Source organism: Periophthalmus magnuspinnatus, chromosome 3, assembly GCF_009829125.3.
Source record: "Periophthalmus magnuspinnatus isolate fPerMag1 chromosome 3, fPerMag1.2.pri, whole genome shotgun sequence".
In the NCBI taxonomy this organism is placed as follows: Eukaryota; Metazoa; Chordata; class Actinopteri; order Gobiiformes; family Gobiidae; genus Periophthalmus; species Periophthalmus magnuspinnatus.
The window spans coordinates 14,778,620-14,802,764 of record NC_047128.1 but is presented as its reverse complement, the minus strand read 5'-3'; the positions used below and the strand labels follow the sequence as shown (position 1 = coordinate 14,802,764).

Below are 24,145 nucleotides of genomic sequence, written 5' to 3'. Positions count from 1 at the left end.
AGAGAGGGAGGAGAGGAGGAGGAAAGGAAAAAGAGAGGAGAAATCTTTCAAAATATTTCGAGCTCATTTTAGATTGACTGACATAAAGCTCAGGAGAGAGCAGGGAGCAGTCATGACCTTTATCACCTGTGTGAAGTACACGTGCGGTTGTGTCCTTGAGCAAGACACTCTCAAATCTGCACCAAAAAGACTGCAACTTCTGACGTTCCATCATTTCCTCCACAAAAAAACACTCCTGTCTTCCTCTCCATAAAAATGTCTCACCCTGTAGTTTAGATCTGTACAAACATGTTCTGAAATGTGATTCTTGTCTTAGTTTGTGTGTTCAGATTTCAGTCTTTTTGACAGTTCTTCTGGACGTGTTTAAAATGTGAACTTTGAACAGAATTCTATTATTAAACATAAATCACTAATCTAATCACAATGCAACAGCAACAACATTGAGTTATGAAGTCGCTGTGAAGGGGAGTGGCTTACAGGCTGATTCCACATCTTCATTGCACCACACACTGTACCTGCACCTGTTGTAGTGAATGAGCTGTCCCACATCTCGTGTATGTGCCGCTGCTCCGTCCTCCTCTCACAAAATAATGGACCAAGTCTATTTTCTTCTCTGTCCAGATCAATCGTCACAGTCAGAACGCTCCAAACAGGAAAAAGAACCTGAACTACATCTAGATTTAAAAAAATACTTATAATAGAAGTTGTTGTTTTGATAGTTGGGTTCAGTGATTGTTAACTTTCACATTATGTCACTACATACACTACAGAGTGATGTGAAAACTTGTATTGAACAGTTTAATGTCTAATTCCCCTAAGGAGGAGCAGAATACTGTAAACTGAGCTAAAGAGTGATCTGCTCCTGTTTTGGATAAATACTATTTTGGTCTTTTACTTCACAGGCCTGAACACAGCGACGTGAGGAGATGAAACACGTCCACAGAGTCTGAGTCGGACACAGAGGAGCTGCATGATGTGGAATCAGCCGTTAGCACAGAGAGCAAAGGGAGGGGCGACTCAGAGCATTTTCAAAACAATAAAAAGGTGATCTAAATATGTTGTGTTATCAGTTACTCCATAGAAATAAAAATAAAAAACCTCTTTGAATATTATTGACCTATAGAATCTTATGATGTCATCCAAAAGTCAGCAGTAAAACAAGGGAGAGGGTGACAAGAGAGGAGGAGAAGAGGATGATAAAGGAGGGGTGAGAGAGGGATGAGGAAGAAGAGGATGGAGGGGAGGATGGGGAGGATGAGGAGGATGAGGAAGGAGGAGAGAATAGAGCGGGAAGAGGAGGCACAGACCCACCTCTGCAGCACGCTGATCCCATCTCCAACAGACACAACCAGTCCAGGCCATTTCACACTCTGAGAGCTGTCCATCATCTGCTCCTGTCTGCTCCTCTGTGTCTGCTCCTCTGTGTCTGCTCCTCTGTGTCTGCTCCTCTGGCTCTGCTCCTCTGTGTCTGCTCCTCTGGCTCTGCTCCTCTGGCTCTGCTCCTCTGGCTCTGCTCCTCTGGCTCTGCTCCTCTGGCTCTGCTCCTCTGGCTCTGCTCCTCTGTGTCTGCTCCTCTGGCTCTGCTCCTCTGACTCTGCTCCTCTGACTCTACTCCTCTGGCTCTGCTCCTCTGACTCTGCTCCTCTGACTCTGCTCCTCTGACTCTGCTCCTCTGGGTCTGCTCCTCTGACTCTGCTCTTCTGTCTCGGGTACTTTTTTGGGGGGTAAACTTCGTGCTCTGCAGCCTCCTCTTCCACAGTCGCACACACAATGTTGGGATTATGTTTCAGATTAGATTTTTTTTATCGTTCTCATTTTCTGCGGTGTTATGTAATCTGCTCACATACAAGATTATTACAAACTACTACTACCACTACTGCTTTGTACTACTAATACTATTACCATGTACCTCTGTTAATACTCTGAGCTTGTGGCCATTGATTAAACTGTAATTATCTTGGTGAAATAATGGTTAAAAAAATACAGTTTAAAATGTGCATGTTCTACCTGTGTTACTGTGGCAGAGTGGTTATCCTGTCTCTTCCACACAGGGATACGGGAGCGTGGGAGGGCATCTGACACACAGGGATCCTTGTATTAAATGCAGATTAGAACTGTACGCTGTGGTCAAACAATCACAGCTCAATCAACTCTGGTCCCCTAATCAACCAATCAGGAAGCAGCACACAGACAGGTGACGCAAACCGACCAATCAGCAGCGAGCTCCAAGGCCGCGGCATTGATCAGTCTTGTGTGGATTTAACACGACCTTTGACCTGGATTAGAGCGGACGAGTTCAGAGCGATCAGAGAAAGAGAGAGGGAGAGAGAGAGAGGAGAGAGAAGAACGGGAGAAGAGAGGAATTAAGAGAGATTGAAGGAGAGAGAGAGGAAGAGAGAAGATAAGGTGGAGAGAGGGAGAGGGAGGAGAGAAGAGGGGAACTGAGAGAGTGAAGGAGAGCAAGAGGAAGGAGGAAGAGAGAAGAGGAGAGCAGGAGGAAAGAGGAAGAAGGAGAGAGAAGAGGAGATGAGAGAAAGCGAGGGAGAGAAAGGAGGTGGAGGGGAGGAGAGAGAGAGAAGGAGGAAGGGGGAGAAGAGAAAAAGGTCAGGAGAGAGGAGGAGGAAGAGAAATGGAGAGAGGAGGACGAAAGAGGGAAGAGAGGGAGAAGAGGGGGGAATGAGAGAGCGATGGAAAGAGAGGAGGTGGACGGGAGGAGAGCGAGAGAGAGGGAGAGGAAGGGGGAAGAAAGAGGAAGGAGAGAGGAGGAGGAAGAGAGAGGGAGAGCGGAGGAGGAGGACAGGAAGGGAGAGAGAGAAAGAGCAGGAGGGATGAGGAGGAGAGAAGAGGAGGAGAGGAGGAGGAAAGAGGGAGAGGGAGGGAGAAGAGGAGATGAGAAAAGGGAGGAATGAGAGAGAGCGAGGGAGAGAGAGGAGGTGGAGGGAGGAGAGTGCGAGAGAGAGGGAGAGGAAGGGGGAGGAGAGAGAGAAAGGGAAGGAGAGAGGAGGAGGAAGAGAGGGAGAGATAGAGAAAGAGCGGGAGGGAGGAGGAGAGAGACAGCAAAAAAGAGTGAGAAGGTGGGAGCATGGAAGGATGAGAAGGAAAAAAGAGGAGGCGAGAGAGAAGGAGAGGGAAGGAATACAACATGGCTGTAGTGTTCTACAGGGGCAGTTAAAGAACACATTTTTTCTGGGTCTTAGAGATAAACCCCATGTGTAGATCATTATTTCACATTTAGCTCATTGTAAACTGCAATATTGATCTAAAACGGCGTAACAACAGAAACAGGACGAGTGACTTCCTGTTCAGAACTGCAGAACAGACAGACATTTGATCTTAAAGAGCGAGTATTAACTGCTAACACATTTCATTGTTTTGAAAATGTCCCTCCCCCTTCAGAGTGACATCAAAACACAGAGAGAGTGAGAGAGTTCTACTACTGCACTTAGCATCTGGGAGAGATCGCTAGATTACTCAAACATGCATGAATGACATCTAAAACCTCTTGAAGCGTGTTTTTGATGCCGCAAAAACATTATAACATGGTAAAAAGTTCCATAAAGTCCATTTAGCATAACACCCAGAATCAGATGTTAGTACAGACCAGTGGGCGGGGACAGGGGGTGGTTGAAAACAGAGATTCTTTGAACACTTGAGCCTCAAATGCAGGACAATACAAAGAAACTGGACAAAGTGCTTTTCTGAATGAGATCATGGGGAACTCCATTGTAAAAGTCAGTTATGAAGAGAGTCATAATAGTTGGATAATGTCACCTGGGTCTGATTGGTCGGGGAAAAGGGGCCAGACAGTTTTGGTTGGAGGAGGTGAGGGGGGTTGAGGGAGGCTGAGGGGGGCTGAGGGGGGTAAGGTCTTCAATGGGGGTGCTCACTTAGCATTTTCATTTAGAGGCTTTTAACAATGGTCGGCCTCTAGAGTCTAAAACCTAATGTGGATTTTTTTATTTTATTGTAGCCCCTTGAATCTGCGGCTGATATTTGAACATATTTGGTCGAGACTGGATGTGCTACGAAAATGGCCATTCTAGGGGAGACCAGTGCCCCCTCAAGACCCACCTCTGGCACCACCCCTGCGTCAAAGGAAATAAAACTATGATGTGATCCCAGACAGAATGTAAAATACCCCAGAGGATTGAGAAACAGTAGAGTTGTGCAGAAACAACAGAAGAACTGAACTCTTATTGATCTCAGGTAATGGAAGTGATATATTTAGTTGTGAATGATACAGGAGTTTTGGAGAGGAGACGTCTTTTGCATTTCAGAGACACATGATACAAGTGAGCGGCTGTGGCTGGATGTCCCAAGTTAGGACGGAGCTTTGTTACTATGGTCTCATTACAGACTCACCCAGCATGTAAGTAGAAAGTACTATTTGAACAGTATTATTAAAGAATAAAATAGAATAGAATAGAACAGAATTTTGATGCCGTAAAAACAAAAATCTGCAAAAAAAAAAAAAAAAGTGTGCAAAAAGTGGGCCAAAAAGTATGTAAAAGAAAGTGTGGAAAATGTATTTAGACTGAGCCTTTGACTGTCCTTTTTACCCAGAAACAAGCTCGCACACTTGTTTTAAATGTTTTAAATATGAAATTCAAAATGTCCGCCCTCACCGATATCGCTCTCCTTGTGGTTCTTGATGAGCTCGGCCAGTTCAAAGTTCCCAGCGATAATGGCCACCTGAAAAACACAAGTTACATATTTATAATTTATGCAGAAAATCTTGCTTTTGTTTATTTATACTGACAGAGAAAACGCTGAACTCTGTGTCAGTTTTTGTTTCAGTGAGTTTTGAGTGAGTGTGGTAGTGTCTTGGTTGGGGCTGTGGACCGAAGTAGTTTTAATCTAGTTTAATCTGTAATCACACACATGTTTAACCATCGCTTCTTGTCCCTCTCTCTCTTTTTCCCACCCCCTTTCTTTTTCTTCTCCCTCTCTTTCATCTCTCACATTCCTCTTTCATCTCTCCCTCTCTCTATACTTTCTCTCTCCTCTCTCTTCCTTCTTCATTCCTGTCCTACGCCTCCTTACTCCTATCTTTCCTCACTGCATTTTCCTTCACTTGCCTCTCTTCTCCTCCCCCTTTTTGTCATCTCTTCCTTCTTCTCTCTTCTCTCCACCTGCATTCTCTTTTCTCCTCCCCCTCATATTTCACTCTCTTCTCCTTTACTCCTCTTTTCTCCATCTTTCCCCTCTACCCAGTGCTCTGTCTAACCCCTTCCCACTTTCTATCTCTCTCCTTTCTATTTCTCTCTTCTCCGTTCTTTCTCTTTTCTCCATCTTTCATTTTTCTTTCACTCTCTCATCTTTCTCTCTTTCATCTCTCTCTATCTTTTTTCTTCATCCCTCTCTTATGCCCCCTTACTACTCCTTCTAGTTCTCCTCACTCCATTTCTTTCACTCTCTCCTCTACCCTCTCTTCCTTCTCACCTCCCTCCCTCTCATCTTCCTCTCTGCTCTCTCACTTCCTTCTTCTCTCCCCCTTCATTTATTCCCTCCTGTCTGTTTCTCCCCTCCATCCCTCTACCTTCTTTCCTCTCTTCCTTATCTCTTTCACTGTCCTGCTCTCCTCTTTTCTTCACTTCTCTCCCCTTATCTACCTCCCTCTCTCTCTCTCTCTCTCTCTCTCTCTCTTTCTCTCTCATTGTGACTCACCTCCTCTCATTCCTTTCTCTCTCTTCTTTTGTTCATTGTTTAAATCCCGGACAGCTGCTGCTCCTGAGCCTCTGATATAATCCACAGACTGAGACAAGCCGGGACTAAACCGGGACTAAACCAGGACTAAACCAGGACTAAACCGGGATTAAACCAGGACTAAACCAGTATGTGTTTCTATCCTTACAATACAAACTCTTATGACTTTCTCTCCACGTGCCTGTGTCCAGCAGAGGGCAGTGTGGTGCAGAGGTTTAGTAAAGTCGGACTACAGACTTCCTCCTCAGACCAGGACTAAACCAGGACTAAACGAGGACTAATCATGGACTAAACATGGAATGAACCAGGACTAAACAAGAACTAAACTAGTACTAAATGAGAACTAAACATGGATTAAACATGGACTAAACCAGGTCTACACCAGGATTAAACATGGATTAAGCCAGGACTAAATAAGGACGAACCGTGGGCCAAACCTGGACTAAACCAGGACTAAAAATGGACTAAACATGGGTTAAACCAGGACTAAATCTGGACTAAATCAGCTCCAATCTGCTGCTATATATAACAGTACTATACACTGCACAGAAGAGCCTTTTAAATAAACTGTTACTTAAAAAAATCTTAAACTTGCAGAATTTAAACCGCCGAGAAACACAGTGAGAGTGAATCACTTTTCTTGCATCTTGAAAAGTGCAAGAGTACAGGGGCAAACATGACATAACAACTCCACAACAACTCCATGTCAGAATTTCTGCTTTTTTTTTGTTTTGTTTTTTAGATTTAGAAAAATATCTAACGTCAAAGCGGTAAATGTTTTAAACACCCTTTAACAAAACACAAAATCCAGTGTGTCCCATTAAGGCCTCCCATAATCCAGATTTCTCTCCCACAGATATTATTCTAAAAACAAACTGAACAACAGATGCTTGTTTAACATTCACAATAACATATAAAAGTAACTATTGATAAAAAAGAACCATTTAAAGATTGCATAGAAGCACATCTCACTTTTATTCCAATTTTTTTTTTTTTTACATAAATGAATGGCAAATATTAAGCAAAAATATTATTCAAGCTTTAATGACGTTATGACTATAATTCTTTATTAAAAATATGTAGACTATGTGAAGTCTGTTCAGTTGTAACTCAAAAATAATGAGACAACGACAAAATGAACGAGAGCCGCACAGCTGAAGCTCACGTGGACATACACGTGCTTAAGATTCACTTTTGTATTCTCCTTATGGCGATTAATAACAAATGCAGCGCTGCAGAGCACGTGCTTTTAGTTTTGATAACTTAACGATATTACTATGGGGTTACCTGAGCGAAGGAGGATGATTATGGCACTTTACGAGGACCAATTTGGCTGAATCTTTATGCACACGCACATGGATATACTACACCACATTTACCTGGGAATTACGCTTTTACCAGAACACTGGTACTAGACAACTTTACGCACGGACACAGCAGACTGTGACTGAATGTGAAGATTATTAAACACAACACTTTGGCTTAGAGACACTATAAAAGTTCCGCATTGGAGACACTGTTTCTTTAACTCTTCTGTTACCGGTAAGAAAATACACAGCGCTGTTGGTGCAGGCCGCAGATGTTAAAATCCAGAGGTTAAAATGTGAGTGGTGCCATTTGTTGGTGCAGTTTTGACTTGTGTTGTGACCTGTACTGCTGTTCTTTCAGTATATTTACTGGTTTATTGACGCAGACATTTAAAGCCAAAGAACCGAAGGTTGGCAGCATTTGATGTTTTATCTCAGAACAGCTGTTACTGACTGTCCAGAAGAATGTCCACGAGAATCTTACAAGTTCAGATATTGTATCTATCAAGCGCATATTCATGGTTTCCCTCTGGTATTGTGTTCTAAATTTATAAACCAAAACTTATAAACTTGCCTGACACGAGGGTGGTTAAAGTTTTGTAACAGCTGACCCTCTTTCCTTTCCAGGATCCCTACGACATTGAGTTATATATATTCACTCTTCAAAGTCTAAAACATTATATTTGGCAAACCGTGAAGCTGAGTAACTGGAGGACAGGAAGAGGGGATTGGGGACAGTAAGAAAGGAGAGGGGGACAGTAAGAGAGGAGAGGACAGTAAGAGAGGAGATGACAGTAAGAGAGGAGAGGGGGACAGTAAGAGAGGAGAGGGCGACAGTAAGAGAGGAGAGGACAGTAAAAGGGGAGAGGGGGACAAAGAAGGGAGATGGGGACATTAGTCAGTAAGGGGGGTCCTCACCCCTGTGATTTCCACCTATAACTGTGTAACTTCTAAGGCTGTGTGTCCACTACCTGCTTGTCGCCATAGAGATGTTACTTCTTTGCATGCAATGTTCCACAGTATGGCATTATTATTATTTGTGAAATGTGGTGCAATAGTTCAGAAAATGCTTTTTGTAGCTGATAATTGACACAGGAAGTAGAGTGATGTTTACTGTAGCAGCAGGTTGTTCCTCTGTGTGGATGAAAACAGACACACCTGAGGATCTACTCTCACCTTTTTACTTTTGAAGAACGCTTCAAACTGGATAATAGTGCTGTTTTGTGGACTAGGGGTCATTATTTGGGGACAAATTTTACTGGATCATATGGATGAGAATGCTCCAGTTTAACTTTAAAACTTTACGATAGATGAGTCATAAAGTCGCATCATTCTTTCCATTATTTCCTGAGTTTGTATCTTGCGCATCTGTGTCTACACCTGACGCTCTATTTTATTGGCTGTTTCCGTGGTGATGTTTTGTGGTTACGATATGAAAGAGCAGCTCAGAGAGGATCAAAATCACACACAAGGAACCATTGGGAGAAGAAAATCAAGGCTTAAATCATCCAAATGATCCTCTGTGTGGCGAGCTTTACATGTATTTGATTACAGTTTTTTGTAACTCAAAAAACACAAATTCTCACTATGTGCATGCTTGCTTCTCCATAGATCTGACTATTAGCTTTAACCATTAATGTCTCCATTGTGATAACCAGGCTTATTTCCATACTGCGGAATATTCAAGCCAAAGTAATAACATCTCCATGGAGACAATCGGGTGGCAGACCCTGCACCAGAAAATTTACCCAGTGAGGCTTTATATAATAAACATAAAGCTGTAGGTATCAGTGAGAGCTCATGCTCGCAGCAGTGTGAGTGTGAGCACAGACACACACAGTGTTATGTAACACAGGCAGATATTAATAACACTGTAACTCAACATCCTCCTGTGTTATGTTTTAAACTCCATCAGACTCTGGTGCTGACGCTCGGGTCTAGATACTTAGAAAACCTTCTTGGGACAAACATCATTTTAAACCTCAAACCTCAAGTTCAGTTTAAGTATTGAAAGTGTAATCCCTCAGAGGTTCAGGTCGGCTCCATCGCAAAAGAAAACTGAATTCTGCAACTGGACAAAAGTTGTATATCTGTTCTACAGATACTTCTTATTGTAAACAACTAGGTGTGTTAATTTCCAGTGTATTGATACTTTTCAGATGATGTCATCAACATTCCTTTGATGTGTGAGGCTAACTGGAGGCTCAGCTCTGTCTGAAGCTCAGTTACTCAAGTCAGACTTTAATCTGAACTTTGTTTTAACACAATCTGATCATGAAGAAATGCTCGTTTTGACACATGTTAGTGGCTCTGTGCAGCGACCAGTGGCACTAGATTTAGTTCTGTTTATTTTTGGGTCTGTCTTGTTCACATACACCACGCATCATTCACCAGGAGACTGTCACTGATATTAAAATGATCCAAACTGCCTCGTCAAACGAACGCTCTGCAGTGTCCATTCATACAAATATATGTGATCTGTGTGATATGTGAGGGCTTTTTTGTCCCACTTCCAAGCACTTTCATGAGTGCGGGCGGAGCCGCTCCAGAGCGCGGGCAGAGCCGCTCCAGAGCGCGGGCGGAGCCGCTCTGAGACCTCCTGTTTCAAGAGCTCTCGGACCGGCCATTTACTGCAGTCCAGAGTGTGACTGTTGGGATCACACCAGCCAAAGCGCACTGCTCCACACTTTGTAATGTTATTTGAGAGGGTCTTGTTTAACAGCACAAAGTTGCAACTAAAGTTGTTTTCACACGTCTTAAGCGATCATTAGTTTTTCAGTTAGTCACTCTCACTTCTTAGTTGAAAATCAAACACTTAAACAGGACCATGAACACTCAGATTAATCACAGCCTCCTGAAAATGTGCTGTTTAAATCCATTTTGTATTTTTTCTTGAGTATGATTACCATGGTAACTGTTGAACATTCCACCATAAACATACATGTCGAACACCCCCAGCACGATGTCATTGCAAAGCATCAATTGAGCTCCTCCTTCAGACAGATATAAGGCAGTGCCTCACAGAGTCAAGTCACAACTGAAGAGGCCAAACAGATTCACTTCACAAACTTTTGTCCAGTTTACAAAATTCAGTTTTTTTTCTTTTAACTGTTACTAAACCTGATGAAACAAAGCACAGCTGAGTAACGTCTGATTTCAGATGTAAAAATATAACGTTGATGATCATGAACTAAAACAAAAAATATTGTTCCTTTTTCCTGTTTTCTGTTTGAGAGAAGAACTCCAGGTATGTTTGTGAAGAGAAAACAACATTTTAAAGAAGACATAAGTTTGAATGAGTTAAAAGAAAATATTGGAAAGTGACTGATGTGTTTGTTCGACTCAGAATCGAGCCTCTGCCCCCTCCCCACGAGCTTCCCAGTTCTCTCCTCACATCGTCATGGAAACAGATACAGTACATGTGTAGGATTCACACTGGGATACAGAGATGGAGAGAGAGAGGAAGAGAAGAGGGAGAGAGGAGAAAGAGAAAGGGGGGAGAGAGGGGGGAGGAGGAAGGGATGGAGATGAGAGAAGCGTGGGAGAGAAAGAGAGGGGGAGAGGGGAGGTAGAGAGAGATGAGAGAGGAATGGGAAGAGGTAGAGGGAGGGAGAGAAAGAGGGAGGGTGTGAAGTGGAACAGAGAGAGGGCAGGGAGAGAGGATAGAAGGAGGGAGAGGTGGTGAGAGGAAAGAGAGGGCAGGAAGGAGGGGGAGGACATCGAGGAGGACAAGAAAGAGGAGGAAGTGAGGGGAGGAGAGAGGTGAGAAAAGGAGGGAGAGGTGAAAGAGAGACAGAAAGAGTGAGAGAGGAGAAGCAGGAAGAAAGAAAAGATGGAAAGAGGGAAATATAGGTAGGAGAGAGAAAGGGAGACACAAGAGGAGGGAGAGAGGGGAAGGAGGAGAGGAAAAGAGAGGGGGAGAGATGAAAGGGAGATATAGGGGAGGATAAAGAGGAGGAGGGAGAGCGAAAGGGGGATGAGAGAGAAGGGGAGGAGGGAGAGAGGGGCTGACGGGGAGACACAAAGAGAGGGATGGAGAGAGAGATTGCATGAGAGAAAGAGGAGAGAAGATTGATCTGTTGGATGGAGGTAAAGATAAGGCAGAACTTTATTGATCTCAGAAATCGACTGCAGCAAAAAGCACAAGTCCAACAGTGAGACCCAGAGGAGCCAAAGTGTGACTCTGACCCGGGAGAAGAGAGGGAGAGAGAGAGACAGAGAGAGAGAGAGAGAGAGAGAGAGAGAGAGAGAGAGAGAGAGAGAGCTGCTTCTGAACAATACGAGGAGCGATAGAGGAGAGGAGACATGTGACACCAATGCACAGCCCTGATTGGACGACTCAAACTGATCAGAAATGATTAAACGTGAGCATGCTCCAAGAGGCTGCATTAAACAGAGGAGGAGGGGCTGGGACACGTGGGTGAAGTGGGTCATCTTCACCTGGGATTTTTTTTTTTTTTCATAATAAAATATTATGAATTACAACTGCAAGATTAAGCACATTCAAATCGAAATCTTCTGTCTGATTCTGCATAAAAACAGCTAATCTTAGTTTAGATCTGTACAAACATGTCCCTGAGTGTCAGATGCCCTCCCTGTGTGTCAGATGCCCTCCCTGTGTGTCAGATGCCCTCCCTGTGCTCCATAAGGTCTTATTCTGCATACAAATGTGTAACCCTGTAGTTTAGATCTGTACAAACATGTTCTGAAATGTGATTCTTGTATTAGTTTGTCAGTCTTTTTGTCAGTTCTTCTAGATTTGACTGTATCCATTTGGTCAAGATGAAATAAAATAAAATTAAACTAAAGAAAATATATGTCATGTCTCAGGTTTTAGTAAAAATAGAGTCGCACACAGCAGGGACAGGCTGACATCGTGGACTCGTCTGTCATCATGTGTCAGTTGTAGCTCTCCTGTTTGCGTCCCTGTTTATGTTAACACGTGTTAGCGTACAGTAGCATGTGTTATTATATGTTAGCCTGTGTTAGCGCTGTAGCCTGTAGCGATGAGCTCCTGTTTGTCCCCGAGTCTGTCGCCTACTCGCTCTAATGAAGCGCACACGCCTGGGACTTTACAAGCGATGTCAGCCCTAACTCTCCCTCTCTACTTCTCTCCACCTCTCCTCCTCCAGCTATTCTCTTCACATCTCTCCTCCCTCCTGTGCTATCAGTCTTCTCTCCTCCTCTCTAAATCTCTCCTCCATCTCTCCCCTCCTCTCTCTTCCCTCTCCTCTATCCCTCTCCACCTCTCCCCTCTCTATCTATCTCCTCTTCTCTCCTCCATCTCTCCCCTTCTCTCCTCCCTCTCTTCACTCTCCCTCTACTTCTCTCCTCCCTCCTGTTCTATTTCTCTCTCCCCTCCTCTCTCCACCTCCCCCCTCTCTTTCTCCACCCCTCTCTTTCACTCCTCTCCACCTCTCCCCCTCTCTTTTTCTCCACCTCTCCTCCTCTCTATCTCTCTCCTCCATCCCCCCTCCTCTATCTCTCTCCACCTCTCCCCTCTCCTCATCTCTATCTCTCTCCTCCTCTGTCCTCCATCTCTCCCCCCCTCTCCTCACTCTCCTCTATCTCTCTCCACCTCTCCTCTATCGCTCCACCCTCTCTCCTTCCTCTCTTCCATCTCTCCCCTCCTCTCTCCTCCCTTCTCCTAATCTCTAGCTCTTCTCTGTCCTGCATCTCTCCGCCCTTTCTCCTCTCTCTCCCTCTACTTGTCCTCCCCTTCCCCCCTTTTTTCTCCATCTCCTTTTCTTCACCCTCTCTGCCTGCCCCTTCTCTTTCTCTCTCTCGCTCTAATGAGGTGCACGTGCCTCGGACTCATCCACTGATATCAACCCTCACTCTCCTTCTCTCTTCCCTCTACTCCATCTTTTCCCTCCTCTCTCTACCTCTAGCCTCCCTCCTACTCTATCTCTTTTCCGCCTCCTCTTTCCTCTCACCCTCTCTACGTCCCTGCCCCTTCTCTCTCTTGTTCTAATGAGGCACACACATGCCTGGGACTCTCCTACAGATATCAACCCCCAGGCTCTCTCTCCTCCCTCCTGCTCTCTCCCCTCCTCTCTCCACCTCCATCTCCCACTCCTCCATCCATATCTTTCTCACTCTCTCCCGCTCTCCGTAACTCTAGTACAGACTAACACACCTGATCCCCTCTCTCTGTTCTCCTTCTCTCCTACCTCTCCCTCTCTGTATCACTAGCCTCTCCACTCCTCTTTTCTTTCTTCCTCTCCTCCCTCTCTCCTTTCTCCTTTCCCTCCCTCTTCTTTTTCGTAGCACACCTGACCCTCTCTCTTCCTCTCCCTCCTCCTAACCTGACCCTCTCCACGTTCTCTCCTTCATCTGTTTAAATAAATGCCGCACTCATAATTGGACCATATGCTTTTAGAGAGAGAGAGAGAGAGAAAGGAGAGAGGGAGGGAGGGATAGAAAGAGAGAGGGAGGGGTGGTAACGAGGGGTCACGATGAGGTCACGATAAAGTGAAACATAAACAGGATAATGAGGTCAGAGGACTGGAGCCACCGCAGTACAGAAGTATAAATATATAAATGTATAAATTCTGATATTCACCCAACCGTTACCATGACGATTACACATTACACAGAGGAGCGTTTACTACCAGAACCATAAACCTGCCACATCCATTAACCATACATGTGAGCACATACTTAACACTCCATAAAGCTAACAAAAAACACTTTGTGCAATACTGATGGGACTTTTGGCTCTTTCCTGGGATCCGAATGTTGTGGATCTGTTCATTTTAGAACTCGTAACTCATTAATTTCTATTTAAACTTTGGTTAAATTCATAAGTGTACTTCCTGGTTGGACACGGGTGCCAGATGTGACGTACGTAGGGGTAAATCCATAACTGTTACCTAGCAACCATAATGTAAACAAGAGCCAAAACAGTTCCGATTTTATTTTCAACTTTTTTTTTTATTCCACAAACCGACACTTAACCGATGTAAAACTATGATAAATATTTACTAGAGATCGACCGATATGTTTATGGCCGATACTGATACCAATTGTTGAGAATCCACAGCAACCAATGGTCGATCAGCTTTACTGATATTTTTAGGTCGATATATATTAGACCAATTTTTAATATTTACCCACATCCTGTAATTTAAATTCTCTACAAACTCAAACATAGCCGTTTTTTTCCCCCTTAAACTGGTAAGACTGTGTTTTAAGGCCGATATTCAATACAATAAAATGTGCAAATATCGGTCCCATATATATTGGCCAGTGAATTTATTGATTTATTTCTAATATTTACCACAGGTACTATGCCACCAAACCACGTCAGAACGATTAAAACATAAGAACCTGTCTCATGAGCTTTAATCATTTTCAAACGTCTCTTTTAAAGGCCGTGTTCCTGTTTCTCCGCTCTCCTGTTTGAATGTTTGTGGAGAGCCTGTGGTACCTGGAGCGCAGCACTTTCGGAGCGTTGAGTTTCAGAGCAGCGAGTGGGAGGAGAGCGAGAGCAAAAAACAAAGATAGAAACAACCAAAGAGAAGGTTTGTCCTCTGCAAACTGTCCAACACAGCTTAGATCATCCACAAAGTCCAGTCTCCTGCATCATTTACCCAAACACAACATCTGCACTTTCACAGCAGACATGTGACCCGCACTACTGGAGGATGGGAGGGCATCTGACACACAGGGATATGCACAGGAGGATGGGAGGGCATCTGACACACAGGGATATGCACAGGAGGATGGGAGGGCACTGTTCAAAAAAGGTCCTCCTCCCCCAGGATTAAATAAGGACTAATTCTAAACTAAAACTAGGGTTAGACTAGCACTGACACAGGTCTAAACCAGTACTGAAGCTGGTCTAGACCTGGACTAAAACAGGTCTAAACCATTTCTGTTTTAAAGTCCGTTATAGTAAATCATTTTTGTGTTCGTACGAAATGATTCTGATTCGAAAGCAGACTGGGTTTGGATGTTCTGTACTAGTTTAGCCCTGGATTAGACCTGGATTAAATCTGAATAAAATCTGGATTAGACCTGGGTTAGATCTGGATTAGTCCTGTATTAGATCTGGATTAGACCTGGATTAGATCTGGATTAGACCTCGATAAAACTGGATTAGACCTGTATTAGATCTGGATTAGACCTGGATTAGATTTGTATTAGACCTGTATTAGATCTGGATTAGACCTGTATTAGATCTGGGTTAGACCTGGATTACATTTGAATTAGACCTGTATTAGATCTGGATTAGACCTGGATAAAATCTGGATTAGATCTGTGTTAGATCTGGATTAGACCTGGATACAATCTGAATTAGACCTGGGTTAAATCTGGATTAGACCTGGATTAGATCTGGATTAGACCTCGATAAAATCTGGTTTTATCCAGAGTTGAAACCTGGTTTAGTCCTGGTTTAGTCCTTGTTGTTGTCTTGTCCTGATCAGCAGCCCACACATTTTCTTGCAGAAACAGAAAACATCAAAATTCTGCAGAAAATTCCTCAATAAAATGAAAAAATATTTATCTATGTGTGTCCTGTTCCTCCTGACACAATACTACAGCCTCACATCTGATCTCAGAGGAACAAGCCCTGACCTGATACTGTTTTCAACACCACAGAACCTTTTCTTTGTACAGGGACATGGATCAACATCTATGTAAATGTAGAATGAGCCTAAACAGCCTGGAATGCAAAGTTATATGAAGGTCAAAGGTGAGTCATGACGTCTTCTCCTGTGAGAGCTCAAACATCTGTGTAGACGGTTTACACGAGACTGACAGAAACAATGGGGTTAAGTTTAGTCCTAAAAGAGGATTCACACGGCCTTTGTGAGAGTTTGACTTTGACTAGAAGAGTTTTGAGGCACCACTCAACTTTTCAATTATCTAGATTCGTTAATCAATTAATAATGAAACAATGCTCTGAAGTCTGATAAACTCTGGAAATGACATCACTGGTCATTAAACTCTGGTCTCTGCATATTTATTGACTAGTGAATCAGTTAAACCGACAGGATCTGAATATGAAATACGCATGAGTGTCGCTCTAGACCGGAGACTAAAGATTAAAGACCAGATAAACTGCCCAAGAGTAATCTAAGGTTAGGTGAGTCCACATTGATTAAGCCAATCTGTGATGTGTGCGCACACGACAGGACAGCAAAGATCTTAGTCACTGTGTGGTCCATGGGTCCCATGGTTTGGAAGTTTGAAGTCCTCAGGTTTAAAGTTCTTAGGTCTGACGTCCTCGGGTTTGAAAACTTCAGGTCTGAAGAATCAGATGGGCTGAGACAGACACTGGTCACATGATCTAAACAACAGCTCAAAGCTCAGGCAGTGTCAGGCTGAAGAGGAGATGCCTTTTTGCTTTATTTTCTCTAAAGAGGAGAAGAGACCTTTCTGCCTTATTCTTTTAAAGAGGAGGAGAAGACACCTTTCTGCACAGGTCAGACTAAGGCCAGTTAAATCAAAACGCTGTTGATTACAGAACTGTAAAGATTTAAATGAGGAAAATGTAAAAGCTTTACTTACAGATCAGCTATAGTCACTTAAAGATAAAAACATGTTAAAAGACGGGCTCAAATTTTAGAAGCAAGAACTAAGCAGTTGTAAGTTCTTGAGTGTAGAGAAGATAAGGAGGTGCTCTGTGTCTCTGTCCTCTCTGGTCAAAGGTCAGAGCTGAACTCTCTGGGTCTGGTCAGAAGATGATCAGTGCATTCCCTATTGAAACCACAATCTTAAGTTTGAGCAGGGAGGATAAACCAATGAGCTGGAGTGATGAGTGTCGACTTCGCTACAGTTGAGTGGGTTTTTTGAGACTGAGGAGAGTTCTGTGAGTTTCACTCACATGTGCTTTATGAAACATTAACACAGTTTTACACAAATAAAAACATCCACATGACATTTACAGATCAGTATGTAAACCACACTGACAGTATTTACAGCATGAACGGGTCACATGCTTCCTCTGCTTCCTCTGCTTCCTCTTCTTCCTCTGCTTCCTCTGTTTCCTCTTCTTCCTCTGCTTCCTCTGGATCCTCTTGTTTCAGTGGAGTCTTCAGCTCAGATCATTTCATCAAACACCAGGGTCTTTGATTTGTATCGTGGTCGTGGCAATAGTTTCTCTGAGGTACTTCAGCTGCTTTCATTTCTGAAGAGCGTCAACCGTTTCATTCCTGGAGGGGGAGGGTCAGCACAGTGGCCTGTCGAGTCATAGAAGGCCTTATGTAGTCCAAAACTAATTGATTTGTTGAACCTTTCCTACTTAAAGTTCTGGAACCATGGCAACGGTGAAGTGGGTGCTTCTCACAGTTTCATAGGTCAAAACAGGGACACTACATCTAAAATCTGCTACAGAGTAAGAACAAATAGAAAAGTCTACAACTCTGCTAAATATTTTGTTTGTACCAGACTCTAAAACAAGAAAATCAAGTCACCAGTATAAAACCAGTGAAGAGTGAAAGCTCAGGGACACTGCAGACTCACATTTACCACTGGAGCAGACACATGTTTCTGTGTGGTGAGGAGATTAATTATTTTGAGGTGAAAAACAACAGCTTAATGGACAAAAATGAGTCACTAAAAAGCAAAGAAACACATTTATTCCATAGTGCTGTTCATTGTTCTCAGTGTCACTCAGTCAGAATGATGAGGGACACTTTTTAAATAAAATGATGTCAGTGCATAACCTCAACACAGATATAGAAAAAAGACTCTGTAAAAATATTATAAAACACATACCACAGCAAACACGAGACAATGCAAACATCACTTTGTACAGACAGTTTGTGTGTGTGTCTCAGGTGTGTTTGAAATGTGTTGTGTGTTTCCATTTCCCTGATGATCACAGGGACAAACTCTGCTTAAACACACTGCTCCTCAGGGGGACAGTCTCCTGTGACTGCCCCCTGGTGTTTACAACAGCACATCTCACATTGACAAACGAGGAGAGGGGAGGCCACGGAGCACTAAACAGGACTAAACAGGACTAAACCAGGGCTAAACCAGGGCTAAACCAGGGCTAAAGCAGGACTAAACCAGGGCTAAACCAGGACTAAACCAGGACTAAACCAGGACTAAACCAGGGCTAAACCAGGGCTAAAACAGGACTAAACCAGGACTAAACCAGGACTAAACCAGAGCTAAACCAGGACTAAACCAGGGCTAAACAAGGACTAAACCAGGACTAAACCAGGACTAAACCAGGACTAAACCAGGACTAAACCAGGACTAAACCAGGGCTAAACCAGGGCTAAACATGGACTAAACAAGGACTAAACCAGGGCTAAACATGGACTAAACAAGGACTAAACCAGGGCTAAACAAGGACTAAACCAAGACTAAACCAAGACTAAACCAGGGCTAAACCAGGAACAAAACGGTACTAAACCAGGGCTAAACAAGGACTAAACCAGGACTAAACCAGGATTAAACAAGGGCTAAATTAGGACTAAACCACGATTGAACCAGGGCTAAACAAGGGCTAAATTAGGACTAAACCAGGACTGAACCAGTACTAAACCAGGACTAAACAACGCTAAACCAAGCCTAAAATAGGATTAAACCAGGACCAAACCAGGACTAAATCAGGACTAAATTAGGACTAAATCAAGACTAAACCAGGACTAAACCAGGATCAAAATAGGGCTAAATTAGTACTAAACCAGGACTAAACCAAGGCTAAACCTACCTCCCTACCTCCTTATTTCCTGGCTCCTCACCTTCTGGTTTCCTACCTCTTTGTTTCCTGTCTCCTCATTCCCTATTTTCTTGTTTCCCTCCCTTCTTGTTTTCTAGCTACTTTTTTCCTCTAACCTTTCCTCTCTTTACCTCTCGTCTCCATAGAAACATGCTCAGCTCTGATAACGATCCGTTCCCATTTTCGCCTGGACACATTTTCCATAATGAGAACTTTAAGGATGCTTATGTGAAAAATCCAGATCTTTACCTGGAAGGGCGTCTGGCTGTTGAAGTTCTTCACGTCTTTGTCGGCTCCTCGGACAAGCAGCACGCGGGCGCACTTATCCTGCAATGCACACATTTAAATCAAACCGAAAATAAATCATCAAAAATACCTTTGTTTCCTACCTTCTGGTTTCCTAACTTCCTTGTTTCCTAGCTCCTTGATGCCTATCTACTTGCCCCCTACCATTTTTTTCCTACCTCTTTGTTCCCTACCTCCTTGTTTATTACCTCCTTGTTGCCTAGCTCCTTGTTTCCAAACTTCTTGTTTCCTAGCTTCTTACCTCCTTGTTTTCTAGCTACTTGATCCCTATCTCCTTGCTCCCAACCTCCTTATTTCCTAGTTCCTTATTCCCTACCTCCTTGTTTCCGACATCTTTGTTTCCTCTCTTCTTGTTTCATAACTCCTTGTTTACTGCCTCCTTGTTTCCAGGCTCCTTACCTCCTCGTTTCCTATCTTCTCCTACTAAAATAAATAATCAAAAATACACATGGACAAATAGAAACATAGAAATGCAAAAAAAAACTGTTGGGATCTGTGGAATGTTTTTTTTAAAATGACAAAATTAGAAATTGTAAATATCAGAATGTGTCAAATGTTTCTGCAAAAGTGAAAATCACGGAGTAAAAATTACACTGATATAAAAGAGCAAATATGCAGCAAAACCTGTCCATGTAATGCTGGTTTAGATCTGGTTTAAGATCTAGTTTAGACCTGATTTAGTCTAGTCTAGTCTAATTTAGTCCTGAATCAGTCTTAATTTTTGGTACATCCTGGTTTAATACAGCCATAGTTAAATCTAAGTCCTTGTTAGGTCTGGGTTAAGTCCTGGTTTAGTTCTCAGTTAGTCCTAGTTCAGTTTAGTCCTGGCTCAGACTTGCTATAGTCCTGGTTTAAGGTTAAGGTGCACTTTATTGTCCCTGTGGAGAAATTTGTCCTCTGCATTTAACCTGCTCCAGTGCTGGTTCAGTACTGGTTCAGTCCTGGTTTAGTCCTGGTTTAGTCCTGGTTTAGTCCTGGTTTAGTCCTGGTTTAGTCCTCGTGTAGCTCTGGTTAAGTTCAAGATTTAGTTAAGTCCTAATTTAGTCCTGGTTTAGTCCTCATTTAATTCTAATTTAGTCCAGGTTTAGTCCTGGCTTAGTCTTGGTTTAGACCTGGTTTAGACCTGGTTTAGTCCTGGTGTAGTCCCGGTCTAGTCCTGAGAATGAAACCTCAGAATCTGGCACATCAGCCCACACATTTTCTTGCATAAACAGAAAACATCAAAAGTGAGAACTCAAAATTCTGCAGCAGCTTTTACAATTAAAACACAAATATTTAAAAGCTTGAATCCAGTTTTAGTCCCACACTGACATAAAAACACAAATTTAAATCATCAAAATCCTAATTCTGATTATAGTAACAAACTCTGAGTGAGTTACATAAAGAATAAGAAACAAACGAACAGGAGAAATGGGTTTAAAACGCAGAAAATTGTATAAAACAGGACAGACAAATGTGTAGTACCTCAGAGAGAAGCCGAGCAGCGAACGAATGAAATATACTGTGTGAGAACCAGCGAAAGAGAGAAAGAGAGGGAGGAGGGGAGGGAGAGAACGGAGGGGGGAGAGAGAGGAAGTAGAGAAGAGGGAAGAGGAGAATGGTGGGCCGGCGAAAGAGTGAAAGGGAAGGGAAAGAGGAGAGGAGAGAGGGGCTGGGAGGGGAGAGATGGAAGAGAGAGAGAGCAGAGGGGAAAGTGAGAAAGAAAAAGAGAGGAGGAGGAGGAGAGAGAGGAAGTGCTGAGGGAGAGAGGATAGGAGGAGAGTGGCAGGAGGAGAGGGGGCTGAAGAGGGTAGAGAGAATACGGAGGATCAGGAGAGGAAAAAACTGAGAGAAGGAAGAAGGAGGGGAAGGGGAGAGAGAGTAAGATTGTGAAAGAGCGACACAGAGTGACAGAGGAGAGAAGGAGAGAGAGAGGGAGGGAGGGAGGACAGAGGGAAGGAGGGGGAGAGGAGAAATAGAAGAGAAAGAGAGAGCAGTATGATTGTACTCGCCCACATTCTGCTTCACCACGCATGCACCTCACCAAGCTATTTTAAACTCACATATAGAGACCTGGTTAGTCCTGGTTTAGTCCTGGTTTAGTCCTGGTTTAGTCCTGGTTTAGTCCTGGTTTTATTCCCGGCGTAGTCCTGGTTTAGCCCTGATTTACACCTGGTTTATTCCTGGTTTAATCATGGTTTATTCCTGGTTTAGTCCTGATTTAATCCTGTACTAAGTACTGTGCTAAGTATTGCTGCAGGTTAGTCTGAGTTTAATCCTTGTTTAGTCCTGGTTTAATCCCGATTCTGTCCTAGTTTAGTCCTGATTTAGTCCTGGTTTAGACATGATTTAGTCCTGGTTTAGTACTGAATATTGCTCCAGTTTAGTCTGAGTTTAGTCCTGGTTTAGCTCTGATTAAAGTCCTGATTTAATCTTGGTATACTCCTAGGTTAGTCCCGGTTTAGTACTGCTTTATTCTCGATTTAACCCTGGTTTAACCCTGGTTTAACCCTGGTTTAACCCTGGTTTAGTCCTGGTTTTGTCCTGGTTTTGTCCTGGTTTTGTCCTGGTTTTGTCCTGGTTTTGTCCTGGTTTTGTCCCGGTTTACTCTTGATTTCATTCTGGTTTAGTCGTGGGTTAGTCCTGGTTTCATCCTGGGTCAGTCCTGGTTTAATCCTGGGTTAGTTCAGTTTAGTCCTGGTTTAATCTTGGGTTAGTTCCTTGTTTAGTCCTGGTTTAGTCCTGCTTAGTCCTGGTTTAATCCTGGGTTAATCCCAGGTTAGTCCTGGTTTAGTCCTGATTATAGCTCTGGTTAATGACACATTATTTTTGGAGTTATTTTTAGCTCGATCCATCTGTGAGGAGCTCCCACGATGCACTCTGTTTTACATTTAGACCAGAGAGAGAGGAAGAGGAGGGAGGAGGAGAGGAAAGAGAGGGAGGGAGAGAGAGAGAGAGAGAGAGAGAGAGAGAGAGAGAGAGTAGGGGGGTTGGGAGGAGAAAAGGCAGAAGAAGAGGAAGGGAAGAGGGAGGCAGAGTGAGGGAATGGGGTTCAAGAAAGGGGAGAGACAGAGAACGAGATAGGGGAGAGAAAGAGGATGAAACAACAAAGAGGGATGGAGAAATACAAGGAGAGAGGATAGAGAGAGATGAGAAATGGAGGAGAGGAATGGAAAGAGGGGAGAGAGGACAAAGAGATGAGAGAGAGAGCAGAAGGAGAGGGGGAGAGAAGAGAGGGAGGGAGGTAAAGGAGCTTTAGAGTGAGGCAGACAGAGGGAATATGTTGCTGACAGAGGATAGAGAGAGAGGAAGGAAGAAGAAGAAGAGAGGAAGAACAAGAATGAGAGAGCGAGGGTGAGATTGAGAGGAGGAGGGTGAGAAGGAGAGGAGAAAAGGGAAATGAGGAGACGAACACAGGGGAGAGGAGAGAGAAAGGGAGTAGCGGAGAGGAGAAAGAGGGAAAGGAGAGATGGACGAGGACGTGAGGAAGAAGAGGATTAGAAAAAGAGAAAACGAGCGAAAGAGGGAAAGAGAGAGAGGAGAAGGAAAGGGACGGAGGGGAGAGAGGAAGGAGCGGGGAGGGGAGAAGGAGAGGGAGAAGAGGGAGGGAGAGAGGTGAGTTAGGGAAAGAGGAAGTGGGGAAGAGAGAGAGAGGAGGTATAAAGAGATGAAAAAGAGACAAGGAGAGAAAGGGAGAGACAGGGGGAGAAAGGACAGAAGGAGAGGAAAGGAAATACAAAACTAAATGGACTTTTTGTGTTCAGTCTCCAGAGGAACTTAAATAATACATTTTTATGACATCATTTATAAGTTTTATTTCTTGGAGTCTCTGTACCTGAATTTTACTGCCTTAAAATAGCATGCTAACACACACTTCCTGATTCTTGAAAAATAAAATGCTTCATAATTAGATGCAGACAGTACACAGTGGACTTATTTTGACCTCAAGAGATGCTTATATAATATATCTGTACTGGGCAAGACACAGTTTGCTCAGATACATGGACATCTAGTTTACTGCTGGATCAATCCTGGTTTAGACCTGGTTCAGTCCAGGTTCAGTCCTGGTTTAGTTCTGGTTCAGTGCTGGTTTAGTCCTGGTTTAGTCCTGATTTAGCCCTGGTATAGTCCTGATTTAGCCCTGGTATAGTCCTGGTTTAGTCCTGGTTAAGTCCTGGTTAAGTCCTGGTTTAGTCCTGGTTCAGTTTTAGTTCAGTCCTGGTTTAGTCCTGGTTTAGTTCTGGTTTAGTTCTGGTTTAGTCCTGGTTTAGTCCTGGTTCAGTCCTGGTTTAGTCCTGGTTTAGTCCTGGTTTAGCCCTGGTTTAGTCCTGGTTAAGTCCTGGTTTATTCCTAGTTCGCTCCTGGTTTAGGTCTGGTTTAGTTCTGATTCAGTCCTGGCTTACTCCTGATTTAGTCATGGTTTAGCCCTGGTTTAGACCTGGTTTAGTCCTGATTTAGTCCTAGTTTAGTCTTCTGAGCAGAACAGCGTTCTTAAGTCCTTCACGTGGACTTGGATTTCACGGATCATTTATTCTGATCAAAATGTCAACTCTGCTGATCTGCTCCATTTAACATAAACTAAACCAGGACTAGACCAGGACTGAACCAGGGTTAAACCAGAAGTGAAGCTGAAACTAACCTCCCTGTGTGTCAGATGCCCTCTTTGTCTGTCAGATGCCCTCCCAGTGTGCCGCTGATGTCAGAGTCGACCCAGTTCCAGAGCGTTGCCATAGCAACGAACACGCATCAAACAGAAAGATGAGTGAGGGGAGGGGGCGGGACTCGAGCCAGTATGTAAATGAATAGTTTCAAGGCATAAACATAAAGTATTCAGGATTTTCTAAAGGCAAAAAAATGAAAATAAAAATGAAAAAACAAATGATGTAATCTTCTAAATAGATATAAAGAGACACTTCTACTTTTTTATTGTTAACGTGCATATGACAGGCTTTTATGTTGTTTTTCTTGTTTTGGTGGGATAGTACCTACGCTAAATATTTATCATAGTTTTATATCGGTTAAGTATAAGTTTAAACAAAACAAAAGTTAAACAAAAGTTAAATGTCCTCGAGGGTTCATGGGAGTTTGCCCAACCAGTCCACATGTGTTTTGTGGATCTGGAGAAGGCATTCGACCGTGTCCCTGTATGACCGGAGCAGGA

The 24,145-nt window shown here is 43.4% G+C and overlaps 1 protein-coding gene across 1 annotated transcript in view; it reads right to left on the bottom strand.

Annotated features, from left to right (window-relative positions):
• shank2b (SH3 and multiple ankyrin repeat domains 2b) overlaps positions 1 to 24,145 on the bottom strand; it is a 130,745-nt gene that overhangs the window by 81,137 nt on the left and 25,463 nt on the right. Inside the window, exons 10-11 of the mRNA XM_055229816.1 lie at positions 18,949 to 19,026; positions 4,626 to 4,692 (exon numbers count right to left, since the gene is read on the bottom strand). Coding sequence (XP_055085791.1) covers positions 4,626 to 4,692; positions 18,949 to 19,026 — 145 coding nt within the window. The remainder of the gene's footprint in view (positions 1 to 4,625; positions 4,693 to 18,948; positions 19,027 to 24,145) is intronic.